The sequence below is a fragment of the Aulonocara sp. 'chitande type north' Nkhata Bay genome, linkage group LG19 (genome assembly GCF_057382095.1).
Source record: "Aulonocara sp. 'chitande type north' Nkhata Bay isolate Kocher_YH1m ecotype deep benthic linkage group LG19, A_spYH_male_GT1.1, whole genome shotgun sequence".
Classification (NCBI taxonomy): domain Eukaryota; kingdom Metazoa; phylum Chordata; class Actinopteri; order Cichliformes; family Cichlidae; genus Aulonocara; species Aulonocara sp. 'chitande type north' Nkhata Bay.
The window spans coordinates 1,899,933-1,917,338 of record NC_141362.1 but is presented as its reverse complement, the minus strand read 5'-3'; the positions used below and the strand labels follow the sequence as shown (position 1 = coordinate 1,917,338).

The following is a 17,406-nucleotide window of genomic DNA, read 5'->3' as shown; positions in this document are numbered from 1 at the left end:
GTGACTGGAGTCCTTGATGATCCTCCCCGCTTTCCTCAGGCAGCGCTTCCTGTAGATGTCTTGGAGGGAGGGAAGCTCACCTCCAATTATCCGTTCAGAGCACCGCACTACTCGCTGGAGAGCTTTGCGGTTGTAGGCGGTGCTGTTGCCATACCAGGTGGTGATGCATCCAGTGAGGATGCTCTCAATGGCACAGTGATAGAAGGTCCTGAGGATGCGGGGGCTCATGCCGAATCTTTTCAGTCTTCTGAGAAAGAAGAGGCGCTGCTGCGCCTTCTTCACTGTTTTGTTTGTGTTGCCCTAACTATAAGCTAAAACTATAAGTTTTAAACCTAATCTTAAAAGTAAACAGGGTGTCTCATCCAACTGGTTCCCATTACAACTTTTAAATATGCTAGCAACCACAAGTAAGAGGCCAACAAGTGCTCAGCATCTCTGGGAACTCCTTCAAGACTGTTGGAAAACCATTTCAGGTGACGAAATCCTGAAGCTCATCAAGAGAATGCCAAGAGTGTGCAAAGCAGAATCAAAGCAAAATAATCTAAAATATGAAGCATGTTTTGAGTTATTTCACACTCTTTTGTTTACTGCATAATTCCCCATGGGTTCATTCATAGTTTGATGCCTTCAATGTAATTATTCATGAAAATACAGAAAACCCATTAAATGAGAAGGTGTGTCCAAACTTCTGACTGGTAGTAGAATAGAATAAACCTTTATTTTCCCACAGATGAGAAATGTGGGTGTTACACAGCTTTTATAGCAAGGGGAATATAAAATATAAAAGGAAGACACAAGGTGGTCCTATTTACATAAGCGATTGAAGTTCGTACATACAGGTAACAATGTACAGAATATGTATAGAAAAACTGTACATAACTATATATAAAATGTACAGTGAAACAAGCTGATGAGTAGGATGACCATGTTAAACTGTGTAATTTAGTCTGACAGCTGCTGGTAAGAATGACCTGCGATAGCGCTCCTTCCTACACTGTGGGTGCAAAAGTCTACTGCTGAACGAGCTGCTCAGTGCTCCTGACCAGTTTGAGTTCCCCCCTGTCCCTCTCTGCCATTCCACCACTCCAGCAGACCACAGCATAGAAAATAGCAGACGCCACCGCAGTGTCGTAAAACGTCCTTAGGAGTGTCCTGTTCACCCCGAAGGATCTCAGCCGCCGTAGCAGGTGGAGACGACTTAGACCCTTTTTGTAAAGTGTTTGTGGACCAGTCCAGTTTGTTACTGAGGTGAACACCCAGGTATTTGTTCTCCTCCACCATTTCAATGTCCAAACCCTGGATGTTCACTGGTGTAATAGGAGGTGGCTTCTTGCAGAAGTCAGTCACCAGCTCCTTCATCATGCTGGCATTGATGCAAAGATGGTTCTGTTTGCACCAACTGACGAAGTCGTTGATGACCCCCCTGTATTCCAGTTCGTTTCCCTCCGACACCCGGGCCACAATGGCGGCGTCATCCGAGAATTTCTGGAGATGGCAAGTGTCCGTGTTATAACTGAAGTCTGCAGTGTACGGGGTGAAGAGGAAAGGGGCGAGCACTGTTCCTTGTGGGGCCCCCGTGCTACAGACTACCACCTCAGGCACACAGTCCTGCAGCCTCACATACTGGGGTCTGATTCTTATATAGCGCTTTCCTACTCTCCTGGAGTTCTCAACACCACATGCCTCATACACCCTTTCACACCCACTCACATCACTTCTAAACTCAAGTGCAAACTAACCAACATTCACACTCCGATGAACGCATCGGACGGCAACTTGGGGTTCGTATCTTGCCCCAGGATATTTGGCGTGCAGGCTGGGGAAGCCAAGGATTGAACCACCAACCTTCCAATAAGTAGCTGATTTGGCATTATTTGAACTGAATTAAATTTCTCTCACTGGAGCTGTTAATGTGGCAGTCCTTTTGAGATGCAATTGAGAAGCTTTTCCAGCAAGACACTGCTGCCATTGCTGGTCAGTTTGATGCTGTTGCTTTGTCTGACTTGTCAAAGTATTAGTATTTAGTATTTATTTATTTATTGTCATTGTCAAGAACAATGAAATTGCGTTTGGGGCTTCCATACAACCCAAAAAAAAGAAGAAAATAATAAATACCCCTTAAAACCCAAGTGTACATATTTAACCCAGTGTGACTCCAATGCAATAAGACAAAGCTGGCTCAGGGTTGCGGGATGAGCATTCTAAGCAGAGATGCCCAGACCTCCCTCCTCAAAGTCATCCTCTCCACTTCTTCTGGTGAGACACTGAGAGATGCTGGAGAGATTATGTGAACCATGACACATAATCTCTCCAGCATTTCTTGAGCTTCTTCCAGGGTTTATATTTCCAAAACACCTCACCTAAGAACCACCCTAGTTAATGTCTCAACCACCTGAACTTGTCAAGAAACCAACAGAATGATGGACCTGTTTATTTATAGACTAAGTGGACAAAGAAAATCCTTGTCTGTGATGCTGTGACATCATCAGAGAGATGACAAAGATTTTACAGGTTGTCCAAAGACATGCAATCAGTCACTAAAGCTTACAGGGATCAGAAAATGCTGAGAAGTATACACAGAAACAGGTTAATTCCAGTACTAGACTGGCAGAAATCAAGCAAACCCTACATGACTGAGGCCTGACACAATGATCTGATGATGACTGACTGTTTGCTTCAGTCTTAAGAGGCCAGAATAATAACCTGATGAGCAACGGGTGAGCTAATCAGCTGATCTCTTACAGGTGAGCAACCGACAAGGAAGTGGAGAAGCCTAGGTCTTGGTCCCCCACATTATAACTGTGTTCTGTGGGAAACAGGCGATGAGAAAAGAAAGCACAGGGCTGCATTTTATCAATCATTCTCTGGGACAACACTGCATCTACCCCAGAACCTGAAGCATCGACCTCCACAGTGAAGTGCAGAGAAGGACCCAGTTGAGCCAGAACAGGTAAAGACGAAAACCAATGCTTAAGGCTTCCTGGGCTGAAGTCAGGTTAACGGAGCAAAGATTTTTGTATAGATCCTGATTTTTATTCTGGCCCTCACCACCCGTCACCTTTGGCATAATAAGACTTTGAGATAATAATGTGAATAACAAGATAAAATAAGATTAACAAGAGGAACCCAGAGTCTATAGCGCTCCTCTTGGCAAAGCAAATGTGTATGACACAACAAAGTCCAGAAGTGTGCTCCTGAAACTGCCGGACAGGACAAGTTTAAAAGAAAATAGATAAACAATTTTATATAAGGAATATCATCAACAAAATATTCAATTGCATAAACAACAAGTTGTTAACTATCACAAGAAGCATGGCTAAAAGTAATTGTGTGACTGGAATAAATACACGAATTCAGTGGCAGGCTATGAAATACTGATTGAAAAAACATGGTTAATACTGACTGACAGTTTCTCACATGATAAACATTAGTGAGGTTTTCCCACTTCAACATCCAGTCATGTAAAACCATTGGAACCGTTTTTAGGCACTGATTTATTTTGTCACAGTGTATTGAGATAGTAGCCACAATACAGTATGAGCAACAATTACAGAGAATGGCACTGTATCACAGATGTGTGCTAGATGTGTTAATATGGCTTGAGTAGAATGAACATACAGCTCTATACCAGTCTTCCTCTCACAATGCTCATGATCACACAACATGCTTTGAGGTTTCTGGGCTGAATGAAAACAGCGCTTTTTTTTTTTAAAATGAGCTACTTTACAAAACAATGCTGTGGAAAATATTATTCAATCATTAGAGCAAATATTTAGGTAATCATTCCAGGTATTTGTAAGCAATAAACATTTGTTATATTTGTTTTAATAAATAAAAAGCATTGGAATCATCTTAAGTTACAAGAGGGGTGTGTTGAAGCTGTGGCGAATGAAAGACCATCACATTTTGTAGACCCTGTCTCGCCATAGACAAGCTATCAGTGCTAACACTAAAGACACAGCTTTTTGCACACTTTTTTATGAACGATTAGTAATCAAAAGCAAAATATCATTTTATCTCATCAGCACTATATTGAAATGCAATCTGTGGTATTTAAAAGCACTGTCATGATGAGCGTCAGGCCACAGTTTGGTAAACCATGTATGTCATTTCCTTTTGGTACAGTAACAGGATTATAAGGCTGCATCAACTTCTGCACTGCATTCTTTCAGCTTTTAATTATTTTGACCTGAATCAGCAAAAATGACATATTTGACTTCTATAGAAGATCAGAGACTTCTGCTTGATTTTTGGTTTCAGAGCTCGAACGTCATTACTAATGATCTGTTATCTAATTATTTACTGTTTTGTTAATACTAATAATTGCAGTAATCCTTATTTTACATAATTTGGTTCGATCAGTGACGGTTAACTAGAAATGAACACACTTTAACAATAACTACACTGTCAATGTTTGCATAGTTTACCACTTCTTTGTCTTCTTTGAGAATGACATGTCTATTGACACCTTCGAGCGAGTAAATCATCTTCATGTCACCTTTGTCAGAACAACTGTGTTATGGCTATAAGGAAACGCTATGGGCAAGGTTAAGACTACTGTGCATGGAGACCTGATTACATTTGCAGCCCCCCCCCACACACACACCCCACAGCAAAACAAGACATGCACAGAATTTATGCAAAGAAACTAAAGTGTAACATTTATACACAGTATTCTACTAAATGTCATTTAATGTTTCTTTGGTGTATCTGAAAATGCACTAAACTATTATCTGTAGTTTTCTTATGGGAGAGTTTGCTGTAGCATATCTATTCATATTATCTCCAAGTCTGACGTTTTAAAGAATAAGAATGGTCTGCCTAGCAATATAAAGCGACTGTTGTTGTAATTTGGCGCTTCATGAATAAAACTGAATTGAATCTGACCTTTGTTTTAATCTCTTTTTGCTTTACCAGTTCTATGCAGACACATAGTATGCGCTAGCATAACTAGTATATCTGTGAAGGTTCTCAGTCATCCAGGTCGTCGTAGTCTTTGGAGCTCCTTAAACCATAACTAGTACATTTATTAAGAATGAGTATTTTTAGGAATGAAAGCTGCGTCCTTCAACAGTTACATGTAATTCTCAGTATTTTTTCATAATGCTGTGAGTTCATTTCAGCACTTTGTGTTTGCACATTTGTTAAACAGTAGGAAATTACCCAATCCTAAATGTATTAGTACACACAGTCATTGTTTATATAAAATCCAATATCTTAACACTGGCTAACATCACCACAATTGCGTAGTACTGAGCCCTTTTAAAAACAAAGTTTGAGCTTCATGATTTACATTATTTGTCGCAAATTAAAACTGCAGCGCTTTTTTTGACGTGGCTATTTGAAGTAGCAACACTGAATCCAAAAGTAGTTCTTTAACAGTGAATCTTCAAGCAAAGGCACCGCCTTCTCTTTCCTCTTCTCCATCTGACATGTTTCTGTTGGTGCTGAGCACGATGGTAGGAAATGCTCAGGTACTGGCCATCAGGTATACGCTATTTTCACGAGGCATTGTGGGATACTTTGATGGCATCATGAAGAGAAATCTGTCTTAAAATGGTTACGAATGCGTACAATATGATCCACAAGCATAAACTAAGACTTACAAATGTGTGCAGTGATTTGTGTGTAACTTTTGTGGACTCACTAATGCGCAAGACACAAATATGAAGCACGTGAAACTATTTTACAAATGTGTTTAAACCAAATCTGAATAAATACTGATTATTTTTCCACAACTTATTACGTTCAGCTCCTGTGTGGTCACATTGCTTTGTGTCTGTATGTGGAGCCGCATTTGTGAGTCTGCACAAGTCCCACAGAAATCGCTGATTTGTAAATCTTAGTTCACGCTTGTGGATCATATCACAACTTCGTAACACTTTCAAAGGTAACTTCTCTCCGTACTCCAGACAGCAAATGAGAAATTTACTGTACAGTCCAATATCCAGCAAGTAGTGAATGATTTTAGCCATAGCCCTAATTTTGATTTGAGTATTGCAGAACAACAGAAGTCCAAAATATTAAGATCATCATTTTGAGAACAGGAGTCCAAATTTCCACTGGCGTGACTTAAACAGTGATATATGGTGAATGGTGCTTTCTACCTCACTGCAAAATACATAGCTACAAGATTTATGAGCCTCTGTCATCTCTGAGGAAAAATAGGAAACAAAGCAAGCTTTAAGTAAAAATCTTAAATTGTTGAAAGCTGCCATTAAAATGTTGTTGAAAATGTTGTAATTCTAAGACAATATTACTGAAAACGTTTCAGTACACTTTGCTCTTTGTCATGTGGCAAAAGTCACGCTGTGTTTTATACGCAGCAAAAATGTATAAAAGGAAATGCAAGTCTAGTTTGATTCTTCCTTTAAATTCAGAATTGTGCCTTCAGCAGTGCATCATCTTTATGATGTTATGATATAAAATCAGGCCTCTGTAAAAACCACCGCTTCTCGACAACTCAACGTTTGGCCAATACTACAAATTTATCCTTCCTAGATTCTCAGCAGAAGCTGGTCCAGTTGATGCTCCGGTTTTTCAGCTATTTAACGACTAATGACCAACAGGACCAGACATTTCTCAAACACACTGCTGATATTTCAAATATTGGCTGCTGACCTGCTGACAATCAGGTTAGTTATATGATAAGAGCTACTGGCTTTTCTAAAAGAGTTAAAAAAATCTAATAGTTTGCCATTATATATTACAGCTACAATGCACCTTCTTCTTCCTACTTTACAATGTCAATAGCACAGTGGCAAGGAATAAACAAACTATATTAAAAAGTGACGCCAAAAACTCCTCCGTGTTCTCTCGAGTTTAACCCGTGCAAACATTTGATGTAATTCCAAATGTCCACAACTATAGCTTCAATGAAATTCAGGGTTCTTTTCCTATTTTGACTTTTGCATCTTGCTGGAATCGGACGGCTGGTAACAGTAAGCCGTTAAAATGACTACCTCCTATTTCTAACTATATACAAGTAGCTCAGTCTCTGGGAAATTTTGTATATGATACACTCCGGTTGTCCTTTGAGGTGCCAGTTTTATAAATATAAATAACCTATCCAATAAACCAGATTGAAAAGGCCAAAAGCAGTAGGAAAGAATATTCGTGAATAAGAATCGATCTTGGAAACTCGCACGTGCACCCTGTTTTCACGCCAGGCACCTGAACGGCAGTCGTCAAAGCAGCAGAAGAAGCTGGCACAGTCTTTTCCATCTAAACACTCATAAGCGTAATCATCCTCCCCGTGATAGGGTACAATGTTATTCATCTGCAACAGCGACGGGCCGGGCCGGATATTCACCATGCTTGATGCTTTCTGCTGTAGAGGGAACACACACAGTCATTTCCCCGTGTTAGTACTTGATGCTGTGGCTCTTTAATGAAGAAGGGATCAAATAAAAATCTGGTACCTGTGTGTTGCTGGCTTTAGACTTCTTTGTCTGCCTGTTGCTGGTGAAATAGTGCAGAGTGCCATACTCCATCAGAGCAGCAAAGGTGAAGATGAAGCAGACAGAGACAAAAAGGTCCATGGCGGTGATGTAGGAAACCTTTGGCAGGGACTTCCTGGAGATGGTACTGAGAGTCGTCATGGTAAGCACTGTGGTGATGCCTAAAAGGATTGAGACGAATTTAGTGGTAGAATATCAGTCCTACAAATATTCATGAACACATAAAAACAAGGTGGTTTCAATGTTGGACTTGTTTTTAGCTTGACTTGAACGGAAGAATTGCAGTAGTATAAGCAGCAGCACCTCGTAAGACTTAAAGACATAAAGGAAACTTCTACGTTGCAGAACAGACAAGTAATATTTTTAATGTGTATGCAACATCAGCCTTTACTTGGACATTGTTTCCTAACTTTGTCCAAAGTAAAACATAACAAATATTCATTTATTTGGTTAAATTACTTTTCGTTAGTCATCTAAATTATGACAGGATAAAGAAAAGGAAAAATAAAAACACATATATGTTATTCACCTAATTTATATGTAATAGCTGAGTGTTCAGTCACTATTGTGTCCTTTTACTATATCACTGTGAATGCTCCTGCTCACGAGCACATGGCACACATGATAAGAGACAGGGGAAGTGAAATAATATGAACTGAGTTTACCACAATGCTTCCAAAGTTTCTAAAGAATTAGCATAGCAAGAGTGGAAGCATACAAGACAGAAAGCTGATTCTGTTCAACATGAAGCAGCATTTTCAGTGGTTCCATCATGCATTCAATGACCGCAGGTCTTCCCAGCCTTAAAAAAGTAAATCTGCATAATTACCAAACTGGCACCAGTGACTAACACGTGACTAACACGTGACTAACACGGGCCATGAGGTCAGTTTCATGATCCTTAATATACAAATTGCCATAACCATTGATCAGTCTTTCCACATAAACGGCCTCCTTGTCTCCCTGCTCAGACCAGCAGGATGTGAAAGAGTCCAGTAAAAATACAAAATAGTACTTTTACTGGAGTATATTTTTACACTAGTACTTCTACTTAAGTACAGCATATGTGTACTTCTGCCATCTTCACCTGTTAATTCAATTCAATTCAATTTTATTTATATAGCTCCAAATCACAACAGCAGTCGCCTCAAGGCGATCTATAGATCAGTTTTTAAGTTTTGACTCTCATCGTCCACTGGAATATACATTGGGTGGGCGAACACCATCCCCATAGACGCAGTGAGCACAGAAGAAGGCATCATATCAAAAAGACCCAGAGGATAGAGTGTATGCTGTAACCGAACGACCTCTGGCTATGACACGACACAGAGCACGACCTCGTATGGCCGGGTCTATCAGTGATGAGGATGTGCTGGACAGGGACGCTGGTATGAGCAGTGATGAAACACTTACTCCACTGAAAAAGCAACGCAGTAAACAACTTTCAATTTAAGACTGGCTGATTGTGAAAAATAAGGTTACGTTTATTTATTGGGCAGAGAGTATGCAATCTTCCTTTTATAGTCCTGCATACCTTAAACCAGTAACACCATCACAGGGAGAATACTTAACCCTCAACTTTCAGATATCACAGACCATAATGTGTGCTTTATAATTTATAGTAAGAATAGTCAAAAGCTGATTGCAGCTCATTATATAGAAATATTTCAAAGATTAAAGGATATTACAGTAATTTACAGAAACATTTACAGCCTGATTTTATCTGTGCCTGAATTAAATGATCAAACCTAGAGATGTTCGTGCTGGGACGGCGTCCTTGTTAATCCAGAAGGAGACCCAGGATAAAACCACAATCATGCTGCAGGGGATGTAGGTCTGGATGGTGAAGTAACCCATTCTCCGACTCAGGTCAAAAAAGATTGTCATGATGACATATTCCCCTGAAAGTTTAATAAATGAAGGGCAAAAGCAAATTCACGTGACAATGTTGACTCTCTGCTTTCACAAAACAACGACAGCTTGTAGCATAAGATTAAAGTCAACTTTGATACTATGATAGTGAACTTGGTTACAGTCTCTAACCTGATTGCGTGTGTGCGACATCAGACGTGTTCCTCAACCCCACAAAGGCAAACTGGTAGAGTCTCCAGTACCGCTGGTCCGCCACCTCTACTGCTCGTCTCTGCCACCGATACATGATCTCGTTTTTAGGATAACCATCTACAGCCCAAACATAAACATACCTAAACATACATAACTGTGTTTCTGACAAGAAGCTCCACCTGAGGTGTGTATTAAAAAAAAGGAAAAGTCTTTATACATTCATCTGACTTCTATAATGTTTACATGTTCGAAGGTTTAAATGATTCAAAATGCACATTTAAGGATGTCGTTCTAATACTTCTAAGGTTATGGGTTACATGTTAACAAAGCTTAAGAAAGGCCTATGTTTAGGAAATACAATGGCTCCGATTAAGATAAAAGCAAATATCAACTTTTATTTGCATTGACATGCTCAGACTTCATTAACAAGATAAACAAAAAAGTATGAAAAGCTCTTTTTACACCAAATGTCTGTAATGCGTTTGTCCTTCTTCTAGCATGGAAGAAGCGAAACTACGAAGAAGATTGAGACAATAAGAGATGAGCAGCCAAAGCACAATGCAAGTGACAAATGAAGGATGAAACGGACAACGTGACAGCACAGAAAAAAGTGCATAATTCATTAAGTCTGTCCAAGACATGGGACTGTGTGGCTTCCTCTCTCTCCTGGTGAAGTAGATGATAGATTGGCACAAGCTTAAAGTAGCCAGCCTCAAGCAGATGGGGCAGTGGGCAAGGAGAGGGCGAATAAAGGCTTAGTCGGTATGATTTTCTGATAAATTACAGAAACTGCAGTTGAGATGACAGACTCAGCAATGAGAGGGGAATATGTTTGACCACCTACAGCTTGAAAACTCCAGTGGACACGAGTGCTCATCCATTGGAAAGTTATGCAGCTTAAGGTAACACTCCGCATTTATAGTCAACCTGACAGAAACAGAATTATGTCAGAAAAAAAAAAAAAAATGTCGGAATTGTTTTTCCCTGCCTAATAGTATTAAAGTCACCGTATGTCTTGTCTTTATTTAAGAGCGTAAATACATAAAAAACTATCAGACTTTGACAAATTGGATTCACTTAAAAGAGAACTACATGACAAAAAGCAGATGTACACACTAAAGCTGCACAAATGACAAATACTTTCAAAGACGTTAGCAAACTGGCTACAAAACTGTCCTACCTTAATGTGTACATGACTCTCCCATTGCTCCACAACCTAAGGAGGCGGTTGGGAGTAGTGATCCAGTGGGCATTTGATTTTCGGGAATTCCGGAAGAATGTGTCAGGAATCCATATTTTGCCTACCATGTTACTGTTGAGCATGAGCAGCTTCATTGAGCTATTGAACTTCAGGCGGCTGTCATACCATGTCTGGGCAAAGAAGATGTCAATTGTGTATTCCTGCAACAGATGTTGGGAATCATGCAAACAAACCAGAACAATTTTTAAACAGTTACTAGAAGAATTTGCTTTTGCCACCTCTATAATGTGTTGCATATTTGACTCAGATGTTCTCTTATCACTTCTCTTTTTTCACTGAGATGTTATAAAAATGACACAAGTTTGTTCAAATGCCTTTGAATGACTTTGATGACACGTTGACCATAGAGAGTGAAATCAAATGATCAACATTCATTAAATAAGTGTTAAAACTGCTAAATAATTAAATCAATTACAATCTTAAATATTGAGATTTCCCCTTAATAAATTGTTGGCACTGTGAACCACGTTTCACTTTATTTAAACAGAGTTTTCAACAAGGAGGACTCTTCCTCAGTGGGTTGAAGTTGAAAGCCATGGAAAAATACTGTTAGGGGACTTCTTTGAAAGAGCATTCAAACTGTAGCATGAATACAAGTTGTCCAGATACTGTTCAGGTTTGTAAAGACATTCAGTAACCCTGGATAAAGAATCTAGAGATATGTTGAGAGGCAGGCTTACCATGTTGATAGGGTCCACTGGTCCAATGCTGTTGACATACACAGCTGTTTCAATCACTGTGGGCCTCACTGAAACACAACAAAGAGATATACTGCACATCACTGATTTGGAGGTGGGGGTGAAGTTATGTTTACTGAAAGCGTGGTCAGAATTGCAGAAATGATGGAAAATTATTTGACCTTTTCTAAGATGTGTCTTAATTTAACTCTAAACAGCAACTCTCGTGTTTGCATAAGATGGAAGATCAAAGATTCAATTCAATTTTATTTATATAGCACCAAATCACAACAACAGTGGCCTCGAGGCGCTTTATATTGTATAGAATAATACAATAATACTATTATTCTACTATTATTCCAAAATTGCCCTGAAGATCAACTCTGCACAACCTGACAGTGGAAGAGAGAAGCCAAAGGGGAGCTGATACTCACGACAGCACACAAGTTCATATGCTGAGCGACACTATTTGGCGAACTATATTCTTCACAGACTTTACTTATGTAACAGTAATGAGGTGACTCGTTACTCTTACTGAACTTTTAATTAAAAAAGAAAGAAAAAATATTTATCATTAAATCTGAATTCATAAGAGTCTATCTAAATACTTGTGGAAGCATGCAGTGCAGACTTAATCACTCTATAATTGTCATGGTTCTGGGTCTTGGATCCAGTGTTTCTGGACATTACTGCTTATTAAGAATATTCTATGTGATTCTGAGGTTCATGGCCTTCGGTTCTTAGTAATCTTAGAGTTCTTCCTCAGTCCTGTGTTTAGTCAGCCTTGTCTTCATGTTGTTTATCTCCTGTCTCCGTGTTTGATGTTCCCTTTCTGTCTTCTCAGTCAGTCATGTCTGTCTTTTCCCCCGGCTCTCACTGTCCTGCCTGTGTCTTAGTCTTTGTTTATCGTACTTCCTGTTTTATTTTGACAGTCTCTTGTCCTGTGTACACTGTATCCTGTTTTCTTCCCCCTGTCCTGTTGGTCTGTATCAACCCCAGCTCTGTTTCCACCTGTTGCCTCCTCTCATTATCCTGTGTGTATTTAAGTCCTCAGTCTCCTTCTGCTCGTTGTCATGTCGCCCTGTTTGTCGTGTGTTCCCATGTCTCCTGTGAACGCTGTATTTCCCCTCATAACCTCTGAGCCTCCTAGTTCTCTGTCACTAGTTCTCTAGTTTTTTGGTTGTTTCTGTTAGTCTTTTTGTATTTTTGTTTGTAGTATGGTGTTAGAGCAAATAAAGTTGCCTTCTTTAGTTACTCCCTTTGTTTCTAAGTGCATTTGGGTCCAAGCTCTGCCTGCCACACAGTGTCACATGACTTAATGTTGTAATATCTTTATCATACAATGAAAAGTCCCTTAAGATAACTATAATTGTGAATTTAGGTCAGCTAAATTGAAGTGATGTACCTCCAATGTCAGGCCGTAGTTTGTTGTCATAACCTTGCAGCAGTTTATTAAGGATCAGCGTTACATCGCTCTCATAGACCTTTGGTGATAACACCCAGGTCTTATTTATGGGTACATCTTCATAGTCCTCTTCGTCCTGTTTACTGGGTCCAATAGCTGAACTGTGGAGGAGAAAACATTGTGAAAATCAAACACACACACACACACACATATACTACCAGCAAAACATTTGGACACACCTTCTCCTTTATTGGTTGGTTCCTTATTTTTACCACTTTCTACATTGTAGGTACACACTGAGGACATTAAATATATGACACAAGATATAAGGAATGATGCAGCAAAGAAAAATGGATAAAAATGTCTTATATTTCAGATTCCTGCAAGCAGCCGCCCTTTGCTTTGTTGACAGCACTGCCAACCCTCAGCCTCTCAGTGAGCTTCATGATGTCGTCACCTGAGATGGTTTCACCTCACAGGTGTGCCTGTCAGGGTTTGTTTGTGGAAGGCTCTGCCTCCCATTCTACTTTTAACCCTAAGAAGCACAAGTAAGTCTGCAGTCTGGCAGCAAAATGCTCAATTGGGCTGTACTATCAGGTCTTCAAGATAAGATGGGGCCTGATTATTCAGTACCTTGTATGTGAGGAGCAGGATTTTAAATTTTATTCTGGATTTAATGTAGTATATTATAGGGGTATGGGAGAAATCTGCTCTCTTTCTAGTCCCTGTCAGGACTCTTGCTGCAGCATTTTGGATTAGCTGAAGGCTTTTCAGGGAGTTTTTAGGACTTCCTGATAATAATGAATTACAGTCGTCCAGCCTGGAAGTAATAAATCCATGAATAAATCCCCAGCAAACGGTATGGGGACTGTAATTAATTTTAGATCACTTTAATAGTTAATTGCATACTGAGCACTCAGAATAAAATAAGTACAAAAGTTGTTGAGAGTTGTTTGTGCAGACTTAGTGGAAGGCCAAGTGTAGGAACTTAGTACGTAGCCTGAAGCTGATGACTCGTGAGCTGGAGAGGAAATGGCGTGTCACAAATTTAGAGGATCATCAGTTAGCCTGGAGAAATAGTTTTGCTGCTTTATAAGAAAGCCCTCCGCAAAGCCAGAACATCTTACTATTCATCACTGATTGAAGACAATAAGAACATCATAATCATAACTGTAAGCTGTTGGAGTGGGAGGCTCAATATAACACAGTAGAGAAAAAAAACTGGGTATTCAGTGGTCGGGGTCCTCCACTGTTACCTCCTGGTTACCCACACTTCACTCCAGTGGCCACACCACATGAAAGCTGCACCCAGATCATTCAGTGGTCTCTCTGAAGTACTCTTTCTGCAGTGATTTGGATTTACTGAAGGCTTTTAAAGTAGCCTAGAAATAATAACTGCATGAACTAGCTTTTCAGTATCACTCAGAGACAGAACGCTTCTCTTTTAGCAATATTAAGCAGATAAAAGGACAGGGGTGCAACGCAGTTGTTTATTGAGCAAAATCTCTCACAGGTTAGAGTAACGTTATAGAAACACTATTACAATTTTAGAGTAAAGCACAATTCCTGAGCTTCCACAGAACTGTTACACATATTTTTTGTTTGTTTCGTTATTTTCTCTGTTGCTTTTCAATCTTCAGTGCTCCCAGTTTGGGTGAGCCTGGGTCCACTAGAGTCTTCAATGATTCACACTCCAATGGATGCATCAAAGAGCAACTTGGGGTTTGTATCTTGTCCAAGGATATTTGGCATGCAGACTGGAGCAAACAGGGATTGATCCACCAACCTTCCGATTAGTAGGTGACCTGTTCTAATACCTGAGCAACAGCCACAAATATCCAGAATAAACAAATATCCAGGACGTCTGTGATCTCTGCTAAAATATTGCTAAAGTTGGACCTATCTCATTCAGGCTGCTGGGAAACATGACCATGCATTTGTTAATTCTAGGCTGGAATTCACAGAATCCCGACTATGGTTTCTTACAGACTGCTCCTTTTAAAAGACTTTTATTAGCAGGCTTTTCTAAAAGTTCCCTGAAAGTTCCCATTGTTGCAATTTCTGACCTTTTTCTTTCAAATAGGCTTTATAACACACGCTCACATCCACTCTCTTTATCACTCACAAACACACATGCACCCACACACCAACACACACACAGTGAAAATATATATTTGCTTGTGTACCTTCCTGTTTTGTCTTTCAGGTGTCGTGTATTGCTTGTGAGTGCTTTGTTACAGATCCAGATTGTCTGTTTGCTTCCTCCTGGATTTTCCCCCATCACCATTCTTTTCTCTCTTTCCTCTCTCCACTTTTTTCTCTTATCTTTTGCCAATCTGTTCTAGACCCACTGCCTGCTCCAGCATAATATCCACACAGACAATAATATGGATAATAACACAACCAAAACATTACCAAGAGGAGCCTACAGAGAGTCTACGTTGGCCCTGTTGGGAAATATGTTTGGCACAACAAAGCATTTAGACCATTAATCTGCTTGCTACAACTGCTGGACAGGACAGGTTAAAAAAAAGTTCCCTGAGAAGACTTCAGCTGATCCAAAACGAGTGAGAGTGGGATAGATATCCTTTTTTATTACTCTGTGTTAAATCCAGAATTGTTTGTAAAATGATTCTTCTCATATACAAAGTCCTGAATAATCAGGCCATATCACGTCTTAAAGACCTGTTAGTATTGCGTGCTAACAGTAAAGCATTTTGTTCTTAGACTTCAGGCTTATTTTTGGTTTGGTGAGTTTCCAAAAGTAGAATGTGAGGCAGAGCCTTCAGCTATCAGGCTCCTGTGGAATAAGCTCCAAGCTAGGATTTACCGGACACGCCCTCTCTACTTTTAAGAGAAGGCTTAAAACCTTCCTTTTAATAATACTTTTAACTATACTTATGGACCAAGCCTCATTTTTGTAGCTAAAGGCTTTAGGATGCTGGAGGACTTCCAATGATGCATTGAGCAGTTATTCAGTTCTCCACTCCCCTCTTTTGGCGTCTGCATTAATTTTAATCTTCTGTCTCTCTATGCTCTCGTTTCTTCTTTTCTCCTTCCTACCAAACCCCAACTAGTGAACCTGGGTCTGCTGCACATCAACTGATGAGTCTCTCTCAAATATTTGTTTTTACCTTACAAAGTCCTTAAAGTGACTGTTTCAGAGAACTGGTGCCAGGGTTGTGTTAATAAAGCTGAAGTTGATTCAGAGAGTCATGACATAATTTACACCTTGGTGACAGAAGTCCTGAGTATTAGAAGTCTTTTGCGTCAGTCCAAGAACTAAATAATCAGCTATGTGTTCACGAAGAGCTCCAGGATATTCTACTGATGTAACAAGACAGATAAAGCCTTATTACCTTCTCAGTAATAAACCTGTATGGAGGTCAAATAAAAATCTATTAGACGCGACTGAGAAAAACGCTGAAATGAAAGCCAAACTGTTTTGCTGACAAATAAGGATTATTTGCGCTGTGGTCTCCTCCAACACCACAGCTCAAATAGCATCCTGCTATAAAACCACCACAAGAAAAACGCAGCGGATTATGTCGAGGACAGAGCGCAGAGGCGGCGACATCTGCAGCCATTATCTCAATTCGTTTGTCGGTGTTAACTCGATCGAGACATTGCTGCTCATTTGCATCAACACACACTTACCAGACACCCAGAAACACGTAGAGCAGCCAGTGATACATGTCTTTGTCTTGCGCTTCTCTGAAAAGCAGGAGTTTTATCCTCTCCTCTGGAGCGAAGCACGCAGCGCTGTCCACGCCAAAAATGGAAATCGCGGAATTTCGTCAGGTCGCGTATAAATCCTACCGATGATGCTCAGTGTAGCGACGGAACAATGTGAGATGGGTCCATGATAAGTGTGGAGGGGGAGGAGGCTGCTGCCAAAGAGCTGACTCTGCTGTAGTTCATCTGCAGTGGTAGCAACAGTGTTCTGATAGATGCTGCGCTGATAGCCCAGCGGTGTCACGGAATCATCCGTCCTTTTGTATTAAATGATCTAAAACTTAACCGTTTTACCACAATGCCTCAAAGGACAGGTTTTGTTTTATTGTATTACACTACAAGTCACAATCAAGGCTTCAGTGCATGTTATTCTATACACTCGAAGCCTTTATCTGCCCACACACTCGTTCACAGACAGATGCATCCAATGCGTAATGAGCTTTAGTGGCTAGATCAAGGACATTTGGATGTGGGTGTAAAAACAGGGATCAAGCCATCACATGACTGGGTGACCTCCTCTGAACATCAGTCTTTCTGAAAGGAAGAAAACAGAGGTCATCGTGAAGATGTAGCCTGGTGCAGCGCAGTGCTGCTGTGCAATCAATCCATAATGTGCACGATCTGCTGTGCACAGCCTGTCCACCTGTCCGCTGGGAACAACCACAGGCCGTCAACCTTTGCTTGAACAGTTGATGAACTGATTCAGTGCTGTGTTGTTCATGAATGGAGTTTTAAGAAGGAAGGCAGTTGCATTAATTCCACTCTATACTCTTCAGGATTTCTCCGTTTGTCAGCAGGTCCTTG

General features: G+C 40.2%; 1 protein-coding gene across 2 annotated transcripts; it reads right to left on the bottom strand.

Moving 5' to 3' along the window:
- Positions 1-3,048: 3,048 nt before the first annotated feature.
- gabrg1 (gamma-aminobutyric acid type A receptor subunit gamma1) lies at positions 3,049-16,811 on the bottom strand. Of its 2 annotated transcripts, none has more exons than XM_086274476.1 (9): positions 16,525-16,811; positions 12,868-13,028; positions 11,466-11,533; positions 10,705-10,925; positions 10,369-10,451; positions 9,504-9,641; positions 9,209-9,361; positions 7,422-7,621; positions 3,049-7,327 (listed from the first exon to the last, which is right to left on the bottom strand). In XM_086274476.1, exons 1-9 carry the CDS (start codon positions 16,560-16,562, stop codon positions 7,049-7,051), a joined length of 1,341 nt encoding a protein of 446 aa, XP_086130602.1. In that variant the 5' UTR covers positions 16,563-16,811; the 3' UTR covers positions 3,049-7,048. The 2 variants fall into 2 exon arrangements, with proteins under 2 accessions (XP_086130602.1, XP_086130601.1); XM_086274475.1 differs by having other exon boundaries at positions 3,050-7,330; positions 16,525-16,808.
- Between the last annotated feature and the right edge of the window lie 595 nt (positions 16,812-17,406).